At 30.6% G+C, this 13,473-nt stretch overlaps 1 protein-coding gene and 1 long non-coding RNA gene across 3 annotated transcripts in view; one reads left to right on the plus strand and one right to left on the minus strand.

Annotated features, from left to right (window-relative positions):
• Positions 1-12,228, minus strand: part of LOC105107192 (uncharacterized) — a 21,745-nt gene extending 9,517 nt beyond the window's left edge. The window contains exons 1-3 of one of the 2 annotated variants that reach the window (XM_011001028.1): positions 11,960-12,228; positions 11,628-11,819; positions 11,360-11,550 (exon numbers count right to left, since the gene is read on the minus strand). In XM_011001028.1, coding sequence (XP_010999330.1) covers positions 11,392-11,550; positions 11,628-11,819; positions 11,960-12,115 — 507 coding nt within the window. In that variant the 5' untranslated portion in view covers positions 12,116-12,228 and the 3' untranslated portion in view covers positions 11,360-11,391. Of the gene's footprint in view, positions 1-11,239; positions 11,551-11,627; positions 11,820-11,959 lie in introns of those variants that run through there. The other variant, XM_011001027.1, reaches the window with a different exon arrangement.
• Positions 10,097-10,690, plus strand: LOC105107193 (uncharacterized). The gene is made up of 2 exons (XR_838832.1): positions 10,097-10,335; positions 10,427-10,690. It is a non-coding gene; the product is annotated as an uncharacterized LOC105107193 (long non-coding RNA).
• Positions 12,229-13,473: the final 1,245 nt, after the last annotated feature.

A 13,473-nucleotide genomic window follows, 5' to 3' on the forward strand; every position in this document is an offset into this window, starting at 1 on the left:
GAGTAAAATTACTAATTATTCCAACATATTCAATTACTAATTCTAAGGTAAATTCAACATTAAAACTACAATTCAATAAATTATTCAATTATTATGACAATAAAACAATAAAATATATTCAATAAATTAAAAAATATATATAGACTTTATGAATGAAATATGCTGACCTTAATAATGTGTTTATCTCAAAAATTTATTTGCATTATAAAAATATACCGAAACAAAAAACATAACATAAATAAAAAGAGCTAAAATAAAGAAAAAAATCCTTAAAGTAGAATGAAACAAAGGAAACATATACCTTTTAATTTAATAAAGATTCAACTGGAGATTACAAGTAAAACAAATAAAAATATTGAAGGAAATGAGAGGAAAAAAATAAAAAATAAAAGGGAAATAACGAAGTAGATGAAAAAATAAACTGAAGGGACGGTCATTGGGATTTATAATGTAGTTTTACCAATAGGTTCACCGAAGAAAATAAAAAAAATATTATTTTAAATTATTTCATTGGTGAAGTTTTGAAATTCCATCAGTAAATTTTGAATTTCACACCATCATTTTTAATTATCCTCTATAATTTTCACAGTTCGTCAATAATTTCATTGGTAACTTGACGCAGTTAGAGATGCATTTAATGCATCGCCCTTTAGAATTCACATCGTTCGTCGATGATTTTGTCGATAATATTCTTGACGTAGTTAGAGATGCATTTAATGCACCGCCCTTCGGAATTCACACCGTTCATTGATGATTTTGTCAATAATATTGACCTGTCGACAAAATACTGACGGACTGTAATCCATTTGGCAATTCGTCGGTGATTATAGCATTTGCAGTAATTATTTTTCAACTCTCTGTGAAATGCTAACAGAAAAAATTCTATCCGCAAAGTCATCGGTAATTGTGACATTTCAAGGAATTATTTTTCAATTCTTTATGAAATGCGAACGAACTAAATTTCATCTGCAAAGTCATTGACAATTGTGGCATTTGAAGTAATTATTTTTCAACTCCCTATGAAATGCCAATAGACCTTAGTCCATCGGTACAGACGTTGGTTATAGCAAGAAAGATTATATTTGTGTTGCCTATTTACCTTCCTGCAAATACTTAAATGATAAATTGTCCATCGCATAAAACAATAACAACATATTTTAAACAATACATAAACTTATTAAATAAATATTTCATGTTACAAAATATATCATCCATAATATTTACTACATGAAAAAAAAAATGTTTTACACAGTGCTTCATTATGATAGTTAGTTAAAATTTTCTTTTTTTTCATCATCAATTGAATAGTCATCATTTTAATCGCAATCTTTAATATGGATATCATCATCTTCATCAACATTTGCTTATCCGCTAAAGCTCAAAACAACATCCAAATCCTTTGCATCAACATCAACAAGACTATCATTGAAAACATAAAAATTTAAATTTTCTTCTAAGTCAATCAAAAGAGCAACTCCATATGGTTCAACCAACTCAATAACTTGAAAGACTTTATCTCACACACTTGTGTTTTCGTTCTCATTCTGAACGAGCTCAACACGACCCCTGGCTTTGTTTTTAAAACGGACAACCAATTCACTCTTGATTGATCCTTTCTAAAGGAGGGGTGTATGTGTAATAAACTTGACATTGGTTTGCGAAAACAAAGACATCATTTATGTTGCAAAATCTAGCTTTTGAGTTAATTTTGACCAGACCATTATGCGGATCAACTCTAATTCCTCTATTAGTCGCGTTATACCAACAATATTTGAATAAAAACACCATATTCTACTCGTTATGATATTGCAGTTTGACGACCTCTTCTAATTTACCATAGTAGTCAACTTTTAACTCACTACTAATCGATCTCTTAACACAAATATTGTTGTTGTATGTCTTTCTTCCATGCCTGTATTCTTCAGTATGGAATACATATCTATTGAAAAAAACACCCTTAGTAGCACTTAACTTTTCTTTTAGGGCCCAGGCTTGGTGAAGATAATAACTTAGCAGCACTTCTTCCCATTTGATAAACCTTATATATAATGTACATCAATGAACAGTAAATAAGAATCTCTAATGACATGCATACAATAATTTTACAAGTGAGAATGAGTTTGTGACAGTACTTATATATGTTCTAAACCATGTGGCAAATTATTTATCTTGTAATTAAAAGATCTGGGATTCAGTCAGTTGTAAGTTATTGGACAACAAATATTGTCGATGTTACCTGCAAGTGATAATAGTTTAATTAGTATTACATATATATACCTAATGAATAAAAGGTCTCAGCTCATCATAGTTAAATAGAACATAATTGTATGCTTGTTTGAACTCTATTTCTGATAAATATTTCCTCTTACGGTATTTTTAGGTGTGGGTCATCCAGGATTGGAAAATATTGACAAGTTCTCACTAGAAGGCACTTCACTGCTATCATCATGCCGTGGAACGTGATTGATTCTTATTCTCAGATGAGGTTCGAAATAATACATGGTAAATATTAAGATCTCCTCAATAATATAGGCCTCACATATCAAAACTTTAACATGTGCCTTGTTCTTAATCTTTTTCTTGAGATTGAACAAGTACCTGCATTAAATTAATCAAATATTTTCAATTAAGAAAAACAGAGATAATACTTTTATATATGAATTACATAACAACTATAATATCTAATTGTTTGAATGGGTACATCCATCTATACTAAACTTTTCCTCCAACTTTTTCCTTAAACGGTAGATGTATGGGGAGATGCTCCATTGAGTCAAAAAATGATTGAGGGAGTATCGTCTCAAGTTTGCATAGTGTCTTGATGATATTCATTTCAAGCCTCTCAATGTGATCAACATTCAACTTGCTAGAATATATATCTTGAAAGAAATGATTGATCTTAGTGAATGCATCCCATATCCCTTTTGGCAACAAATCACAAAAAGCTAATGGGATGAGTGTTTGCATAAACACGTGGCAGTTATGACTCTTCATTCCATATAATTTGCATTCCTTCATATTAAACAGCCTTGATATGTTCGAGGTATGTCCATCCAGAAAATGCAGACTCTTAAGCCATTTATAAACTAATAGTTGAGCGTTTTTCTCTACCACGAAGCTTACTCTTGGTTTTGCAACCCGTGACTCATCACAAATAAACTTTATATTTTTACGGCTATAGATTAAATTATATCCAATCTAACCTTGATGTTGTCCTTTGTCTTCCCCTTCACATCCATGACGATGTTGAAATTTTCTCAAACACGTTCTTTTTAATGTGCATGATGTCATGGTTATGGCAGAGCAAATTTGCCTTTTAATAAGAAAGCTCTCAAATGATGCTTCATTTTACCTAATTATGGGTCAAACCAAAACCAAGAAAATTTTACCTACCTAATTGAAGATCAAACACAATGTCATTATACTCTAATACAACATCATATAATTCTTCACTAGAGAGACAAAAGGATGCAACATCTTTTTCAACTCTACTAACAAAAAAACTCTTTTATGTTCTTTCTATACCTGTGATTATGTAGCAAGAAACAACGGTGAAAGTAAAAAAAAAAAAACTTTACCTCCATTTGTTAGTACGAATGCCTTGTTGTTTTTCATATAGTATGTATATGCTATTTTTCCATGCATGGTCCAACCACAAAGCATTCCATAAGCTAGAAAATCATTGATAGTCCACATTAAAGCCGTTTTCATAAGAAAATTTTGTTTTCTCGATATATAATAAGTCAAAGCTCCTGAGGACCACAACTGCGTCAACTTATCAATTAACAGTAGAAAACAAACATCTATATTCTGGCCGGGGCTACTTGAACCAGATATGACAATAGATAAAAACATGAACTTCAGCCTCATATACATATTCGGTGGCAAGTTATAAACCATGAGTATGACCAACCAACAAGAATTAGAAATAGCAAATAACCCAAATAGGTTAAATCTATTTCTACACAACCAAAGATGCACATTCCTTGATTCAACTAAAAAGTGAGGATGCACACTATTAAAGTGTTTCCACGCTTTGCCTTCAGAAAGATGCACCATCACTCCATCAACCACATTATGTGATTGGTGTCATGTCATGTGCTCAGTTGTCCTTAGTGACATGAATAACCTCTGCAGCTAGCTTTGATTGGGAAGTATCTAAGTTTTTTATATGCCACTAGAGTCTTTCCCCCACTAGTTCTGGGTTTATAATAGGAATGCCCACATGTCATGCACTAGGTTAGCTCAACATTTTCAAGGTAGTATAACATGTAGAAGTTAGGGCATATGTCCATTTTCTGGTATCCTAAACCGAGGGGTTTCATCATAGACTTCGCAGTATAAAATTTCTCATTCAACTTGTTCCCTTCAAGTAAAATGCTTCTCGCACATTCAATAATTTTATCATACCCGGCCTCACTCAACCCATGATCTGACTTAATAATGAACACTTGTGCTACACTCGATAATTTATTGTGGTTCATGCAGCCATCCCATAATAGTTTGTCAAAATCTTTCAACAGATCAAAAAACCTAGTTGTATTTGCATTAGATTCTTCTTATATAGTTGGGTATTAACTGACATTACCTTGATTCATTCTCATTGCATCCATAACCATATTCTTGTAAAGCTTAGTGTTGTTATTTGCCGCTTCATACACGTTGCTAACACTATAAATTGACCCAACCACCCTTTCTCTCATTCTCTTCTTACTAACAAATACTTTTCCATGCGTATATCAACACTGGTAATTCTCTAAAAACCCTTTGTGCAGAAGATGCATCATTACAACACCTGAATGTATATGCCTTTTATTTTGACATTTCCTGCATAGACACCTAATACCATCTCCAGTAAAATTTCTAGGAATAGATATTGCAAAATTAATAAAACCCTGAACCCTGTTACAATAATCCATCCTCCGCAATTCTTGGGATGAATCTCGACACATGCATGAATCATCATCCATGACTTCTATCAAACCTCTAAAAAATTATGATGACAACATGTATTAATTAACTATGTTATGTAAATAAATTTGCAAAAATATTGGTTTACCTCGAGATTATCTAACAAACCAATTACAACTTCTTATAAATATTAAATATTCATTATCAATTATCAACATCCATACAAATTAATACATATAAATTTATAGAAATTACAACTCCATAATATCATTGATAAAAATTAAAATGGACCGGTTAAATAATCTATTAATTATTTCATAACAACACATGTAACTCGATAATTCCATAAAGTTTCAACAATTTACAAACAAATATAATTTTACAAAATCTAAAACAAATAACAAGTATAAAATTATATATTCATATACTATAAGTTTGTTTGAGAAATAACAATAAAACATATACACACACACACACACTAACAAAATGCATGTACTAAAAAAACAATAAAATTAACATTTAAATGTTAAAATTTAAAAAGATAGAATTACTTATAAAAACTGATAAAATCAATCGATAAATCAGAACACGGATGGTGTGACCACAAAAATTTAAGAAATATGACTTGTTGTGCTGAGAAGAGGGAGATTTTTGTTGGGGGGTTGGTTGTTTGCAGTAGGGGAGAGTTGGGATAGGGAATAATAAGGAGAAATAGGAGAGGAGAGGGTCAACAGAGTAGATATATATTAGCTTTTATCGATGGACTCACTGATGAAATTATTCCGTCTGTGATTCCATCAGCTATTTTGATGGTAAATAGGCTTGTCATTGTACGCAGATTTCAGTTTGAATCCTCCGGTGATTTCGTCAGCATTTCAAACTGTCACATCACCATACAGAGCTGCCGTTTGGATCCCTCGGTGAGTCCGTCAGTAAAATCACCTGCAAAAACATCTAAGTCAATGAATCGTCTTTTTTTAATTCTAAATATTTTGTCTGTCATTCCGTCGGTAATACCGACCGAATATGTCCGTCGGTATATACCAATGGAATGATGGACGGAAAAAATTTCATCAGTAATTGTTACCTCAAATTACCGATAGAAGTATTCCGTCGATAAGACCGTTGGTATTAAGCGAATTTCTGGTAGTGGCTCTTAGGTTTGGTGCTGTAGCCAGACCTACTTAAACTTATGTTTGGTAAGTTTAATATTCTTATTAATATAATAACAATTATTATTATTATTATTATTATTATTATTGAAAAACAACTATATGTTTTATTTGAAGGGTAAAATTAAAAATTATTATGATTATCATTATCAACAATAAAAATTTTCAAAAAAATTATTACTATTAAAGAAAAAGCATAAATTTAATTTGAAGGGATTAAAAACTATAAGAACTTGGATTAGATATTATTATTATTATTATTATTATTATTATTATTATTGAAATATTATCACAATCAAAGAAAAAACATAAATTTTATTTAAAGAGATTAAATATTATAAAAACTTAGATCATACGAGTTTAATATTATTATTATATTCATTAATATTATTAAATTTGAAATAAGTATTATTATTATATAAAAAATAGATTTAATTTGAAAGTTAAAATCAATTATTGTTGTCAATGTTATTGTAATAATAATAATTATTATTATTATTAGGTCTGGCTGAGGTGTCAAATCTAGGTAATGTGGGTCTAGTAGGGGTGTTAGATCCAAGTTTTTATTATTATTATTATTATTAAAAATATTATTATTATTGAAGAAAAATTATAAATTTGATTTCAAGGGATAAAAAACTATAAGAACTTGGAATAAGTGTAATATTATTATTCATATTAAAAATATTACTATTGGTATTATAATTAATATTATAAATATTATTATTGATTTATTATACATGTATATGTGTGTGTATTATATCAATATTAAGATATGTATATATTATTTTAAATTAAAAATAAATAAGTTCTACTTATATATCTATATATTACAAATATATATCTTGAGATAAGTTTAAGTCAAGTTTTTGATTAAGTTTAACAATATTTATATCATATCTATTATCCATAAAGTAAGATAATTATAAAAACATACCCACTTATTTAGGTTGGTATTCATGGAATTCGGGTTAAATTGGCATTCCTAATTATATCTTCATTATTATTATTTTTTTATTGTTCAAATATTTTATATTTTAATTTATTTATAAATAAATTTGAATATATCAAATAAAAAACATTTTATTATGAAAATGTGAATAATTTTATAAAAAAAATTAGTATGTTTATTTTTTAAAACATATAAAATAAACCTAGTTTACTACACTAAAATAAAATTTTGAACAATTTTTTTATAGGTATATTTAAAATCCGAATGTTTGATGCATTAAAATTTTTAAAAAATAAATATTTTTTTATTATATATTGCTTTTCAATTTAGGAATTTTGTTTTTATTTAGATTTTTCTATTCAGTATTATTGAGTATTTTTAGTTTTATTTTCCTATTTGATACTAATTGGGTTTTCTAGTTTTTTTTATATATAAAAGGGTTGTCATAATTTTTTGATATTTATGATATGAATAAATAAAATTAAATATTTTAAAAATCTTTTTATATTTATGATGTGATCTTTAAAGATTTTGGCTTATAATAAACCATATTTCCCTTCACTTTTAATTTGTGTCACATAGTATGAGAATCCAATGATTCTTCATTATTTTTTGTTGTACGAAGTCAAACTGCCATGTTTGAAGGTCATGGAAAACATGCATCAAAGCCTAATAATTATTAGTGGTAAGTTAATACTATTATTAAAAATCTTTATGATAAATTCCATAATAAAATAACATCATGAGCACAAGGGTTATTGATAGTTGATAGAGTAGGTCACACATAAAAAATCATTTATTTTTTTGTCTAAGAAGATTCTACTTAAATAATATTATATTGAATATTTTCATGGTGAATATCGATTTCTATCTAAAGAGGTTTAGCCTCCGATATTCACCATGAAAATATTCAATATAATATTATTTAAGTAGAATCTTCTAAAGAGGTTTAGCCTCCCACAAACAATTTAAATTTAAGTACAAGTTCTTTACAACCCAAGAATACAGATGTAAAAGCTTTTTAGGATAATGCATATTTCCCTTTATTATTTGTATTTCTTCCCTTTTATTTTAGGAATTTTATTTTATTTTAATTTTCTATTCTTTATCTTTATGTTTTTCTATATAAAGGCTTATAATATTCTTTTCATAAATGAAACATGTATAAATAAAATTAAATATTTTTAGAAATTTTAAATAATTATTGTATTCTTCGTCTTTAAAACTTTTGACTTATAAATTTTTTTGTTATTCTTCACGCTATCTCAATAATAAAATAAATATAATTGTACATTAAAGTATAAATATGATAATAAATAATCTAATAATTTGATATTGATTGCATATATTTAGTGAAAATCTGTAGTTGAAAGCTTACAAATTTTGTAGACAAAAATAAAATTAGAAAATCCACCCGTAACTACCCTTTTATTTATATCAAATCGGGAAATAAGCTTTTTGTGAAGAAAATTTGATTAAAATTTACTGTGCTTGTAAAATTTAGTCTTCTCAACCCAAATAAATCAAATTGCATAACAATATTATGAGATGACTATAAATTAAACTTTTGGAAATAATCATTAAAATGTCTGAAGAGATTGTTTTTGAATTTTTTATGTATATTTTTTAATTCGAATACTCGAATACTCTAATGGATGACTATGTCCATTATTTTCTTAAAAGTTAGATTTATTTTAACTTTTTAAATATTTTAAAAAGTTTAATTTTCTTAAGAAATTAATTTTTGTCTTGAATATTTTTTTAAAAAAATCAATGACTGATTGATTATTGTAAAGAAATTTTATTACTGGAAATTCTTGAATTTTATATTTTTCAAAGAATATTAATCTTTTTTCCTTTCACATTAAAAAAAAAATTACTTGAGAAAATTAATATTTTTAATTCTTGCAAGTCTATGAAAACTTTATTTGGTATTAATGCAATTTAGTCCAATATGAATTGAATTGAGTGCACCTCTTTTCTTATAAATACGTGTTTTCCTACTTGGAATCCATGAATATATTTCCACAAGTATACATGCACTTACTGGTCCACTTTGTAGAGCTCTCTCTCGGGAGGTAAATTGCATAAAATCACGTCAAGAACTTCAATCAATAAATAGAAAATCAGAGACATAAAACGAAGAAAGAATAATGAGAGAGGTTCTCCATGATAGAATCTACCAAGAAGGTTGATGAATTTAAAGAGAAAAAAATAAGAGAGAAAGCATATGCCATTATTGGATTCCTCCCGGTATGAACATAAGCTTGAATGCAATGGAAGGTTCGGTTGGGATTCTTTATATATATATATATATGGAAACCGATTTGAAATAATAAAAAAGTCTTATGGATATTTTAAATTTGGAACTTTAAGGTTGGACTTCAAGTATACTGCCCTGCTAACCCAGAACGGTGCATCACCATATGAATGCGGAGGAGAGGAAAGCAGAGGCCATGTTTGAGCCCAAGTGTTATTAGAAGATAAAAAGGAAAGCCCGATGGACATGGAGGCTGAAGAAAACCATTATCCTTGCAAGTGTCACGAAACGGACAGCAAGGGCTGCTCCTCCTCATCCAGAAGATTGTCCAGCAACTCTCTTTCAGCTCTGAGGTGATAGTAGCATGCATCCTCTTCTTCTTGGACCAACCCCATTGTGTCTGTACCCTTCCATGTCTGTGGGGAGACTCAGACGTTGTTCTTGTTGTTCTGTTCCTCCTTACACAACGATGCTCGGCGGGACAAGAGGCGCAACACCAGGTACTGCAGCTCTTCTCATAAATCGAGTTTCCAGTAACGTTGCTGATGCTCCGCAATCCAAGCTCCCCTCTTCTACTCGATTGCCTTTCACTCCCAGCCATCTCAAATCTCTAGGGTTCAAGCCCTCCCCTCCTCACTTGGCCCTCCTCTCTCTATTGTTTCTTCTTTCTATGGTTAGCTTTCCAACCTCTTCTTTTCCTTTTCTTCCTCACTGCTGTCCAGTTTTCTCCGAGTAAGTAACATACAAGTGTACTCGTCCTCCTCGCAGGCTATTGGAGCAATTTTCTCTTTGGCTGCCATTCTTCTTGGATAATTAATATAACAATCCCATAAGTCGATGTACTGGTGCTCTGCATTCTTAAGTAAGCATATAGGATCCTATGCAATGATAAGAACAATGATGCAGGCTTTCAGAAGATTGGGAGCTTCTGTCAACAAATTGTCCCAAGTCGTCTCTGAAGAGGTGCCAGGAACCTTGTCTTCTCTCAAGCTCTCTGCCCGTGAGATTAATGAACTCACTCGACAACTTGCCAAGCTCAGGTTAGCTACACATCTTACTTTCCTAGCTCTCCTGCTCAATTCACCACGTTTCCATCTGAGAATCTCCTTGCTTGCTTATGCAATTTTGTAGTTAACAGGATTTTACATTTTTGAAGGCAAAAGATCTCCGCAACTGATCAGATTGAAAATTGGAAACAAAGCCAAAATCAATAAATATCATGGGCTAGCCCACTTCTTTTGGAAGCGGCTGCAACTGGCCTTGTGCAGAATCCGTTGGATTACTTTGTCTTGTATTTATATGTATTACTTGGATCTAACTTGTAAATCGAACATATAGAACGTCATAAATACAAAATATATGGGAAAAACTGTTGTTTTCTCTGTAGCGCCACAAAACGTGATAAATTATGTATGTCCAGCACCCATTATTTCATAATTAAGATTCTAGCTCTCATTCATCTTCAGTTACCTTCATCTGTACAGATATCTAACTCTTGATCTCCATGCTCTAATTGTATCCCTGAAGATTGCGTTTATCTCTTACAATCATACTTGACTGCTTAATTCGACTATCAATTTCCTATTACCGCATTATCAAACACAAACTAAAATGGAAACCGCAACTAGCGAAAACTCCGTTTGGCACGCTGAATCATTGAAAAGTAGGTGCTGCAATACAAGGGAAGGAATGGCTTCTTAAAGTTAGATTTCAGTAATCTTGGTATTGCAATCTTTTGTGTTACCGGTCCAGCAACACAAGGGAAGGACTGACGAGTTTGGATGTGACGCCATGTAATTGAAGTAGTAGGTTTGGTAGTTATGGCTAAAAAACACGAGGTTGGTGTCTAAGAACAGCGTTGACTGTCTGCTAAGCTGAGTGAAATTCTTCTTTTTTTGTTTTTGAACGATTAACAGTACTATCAATTGGGAAGCAATCATCAACTAACTGGGAGTAAATTAGATGAATTTATTCATACTCTTCGGACTGAAATTTGAGAATCATACAGCAAGAACTAGAAGTCACTGAATTACAGTAGTACAATTGTATTATTATTACGACCATGTCGTGGTGGTAGGCAGGCAATAAAAGAGCGTTCATAATTTAGCATGGCTTCTGAGATTTTCCGTGGCTTCTTTAGCATGGTCAGGCACAGGCAAGTTGCACAAGAGAGTAACCCTTGACGATGATACCAATGATTTGGAGGACTCTGTGTTAGAAGGATCAGCTAATTTCCAGATTCGTACCTCCCACACCTGTATCAGGGTGCATCTTAATGGTTTTCCCTTGCTAACGCTGAAGGAAGTGAAGGGAAGGGAGGGGGATTATGTACCTGGATGGTTTTGCCTATACTGAAGGGAGTGGCTTCGGCGAGGACAAGGTCTCCAAGGCGGGCGCTTTTCACATGATTGATGCTCAGGTGAATCCCAGCCACTCTTTGCAATCCCGATGCCATGTGGGCCCCTATGCTAGCCATCGCTTCCGAAATCAACGCCGATACTCCGCCGTGTAATACCTTGAACGGCTGCTCGATGGCCGGCCAGCCCATTTCCAAGAAGAAAATTATGAGCTCTCCATTTCGGCAATTTTAACATATTGAAATCAAATAAAATTCCTCTTATATATGGATTATAATGAGAGAGAGAAAGGAGGAGAGTGACAGACCTGGACGCACTTGGGAGTAACAAGCAGGCGACCAGTGACCTTTTGAGGGGACAATTCTTCAATTTGGAACCCAAAGGAATGCAGAGGAACGTCAAGACTTTCTTTTTTGGAAGAAGAGGAAGAGGAAGAGGACGATGAAGATGATGATTGCTCCATCAAAATCTATAACAGTACAAAAGCAAAAACACTACCAGTCCCTTTTGAGACCGGAAGATAAAAAGGATGGAGGAAGGATAGTCACAGACCACTCTGCTCACTGTTGCGTGGGCTGTGGATTTTGACTTATGTGACGTTTTTGTTCTCGAAGGTAGATTTTCCTATTCTGCTGGGATCAATGTATTTATAGTTTTTATTATTATTATTTTAACAGAATTAAATCTCACCGCGATACGAGTAATTACTGTTTTGAAAATATTGTGTTTTAAAATTTTTTTAGTTGAAATATATTGAAATAATATATATTTTTAAAATTTTAAAATTTAGTTTTTATATTATAACATCAAAATAATTCAAAAATATAAAAAAATTAAAGTTTTTCAATAATACGATTCAACCACTTTCAAACATACTCTAAATATATAATAACTAAGAAAATTGAATTATTTTAACTATTTATACTTAGTTTTATTTTATAAAAATTAATAAGATATTTTAAATGTTTAAATTAATATTTAATTAAATTACTTGAATTTATTTTATTTTATTTCAAAAATGCATCTTCACATATTTTCTTATTACAAATAAGTTGAATTACCTTTCATTTTAAAAACATATACTAATGAATTTTACACCCAAATCATTTTCTATATTAGTCTCCGAACTTTTATTATTTTTTAATTATAGATTTTTATTATCTCTTAATTAAAGAAATGCATGGTATTAGGGTAGGTAAGAACTTAATAAACGAATGCTGTGTTAGGTGATTGTAGCCTGTCTGCATAAATGACACAGTTTAATCCGTATCTCAAAATTGAATGAATGAGTATTTTTTTAAATTTATTGATAATAAGTAAAGCAGATATATTTTAAAATATTATTGGAAATCTTTACAAACCTAACTTAATATACACACACACGAATAATATTTATCATTTTATTTATACATATGCATGCTTTAAATATATATTAACTATTTTAATTTTTATTAATTAATAAATAATAATAGATAATAGGTTGCTTTTTGCATCTAAACCTTGATGAATAGCTTGTTGGTATATAATTTTTTTTGATACTAGATAATAGGTTGCTTTTTGTATCTAAATCTGGATGAATAGCTTGTTGGTTTATAATTTTTTTTATAATAAATAAAACATAAATATTAAAAAAATCTGATTTGCAAGTATCCTTTGTCGTAACTAATTGGGTGTTCTCTATTTATAAATACCAAAGGGTACTTTCCCCTTGTGACTTTATAGTCTTTGGTTGGTGGGGCCGGCTGCAGCCTTGAAAATAAAAGACAGCCACACTCCCGTCTTGGACCGTTATGTTTTCGTGCCCAACTAACCATCTTTTAC

The sequence above is a fragment of the Populus euphratica genome, unplaced genomic scaffold, assembly GCF_000495115.2.
Source record: "Populus euphratica unplaced genomic scaffold, PopEup_1.0 scaffold151.1, whole genome shotgun sequence".
Taxonomy (NCBI): Eukaryota; Viridiplantae; Streptophyta; class Magnoliopsida; order Malpighiales; family Salicaceae; genus Populus; species Populus euphratica.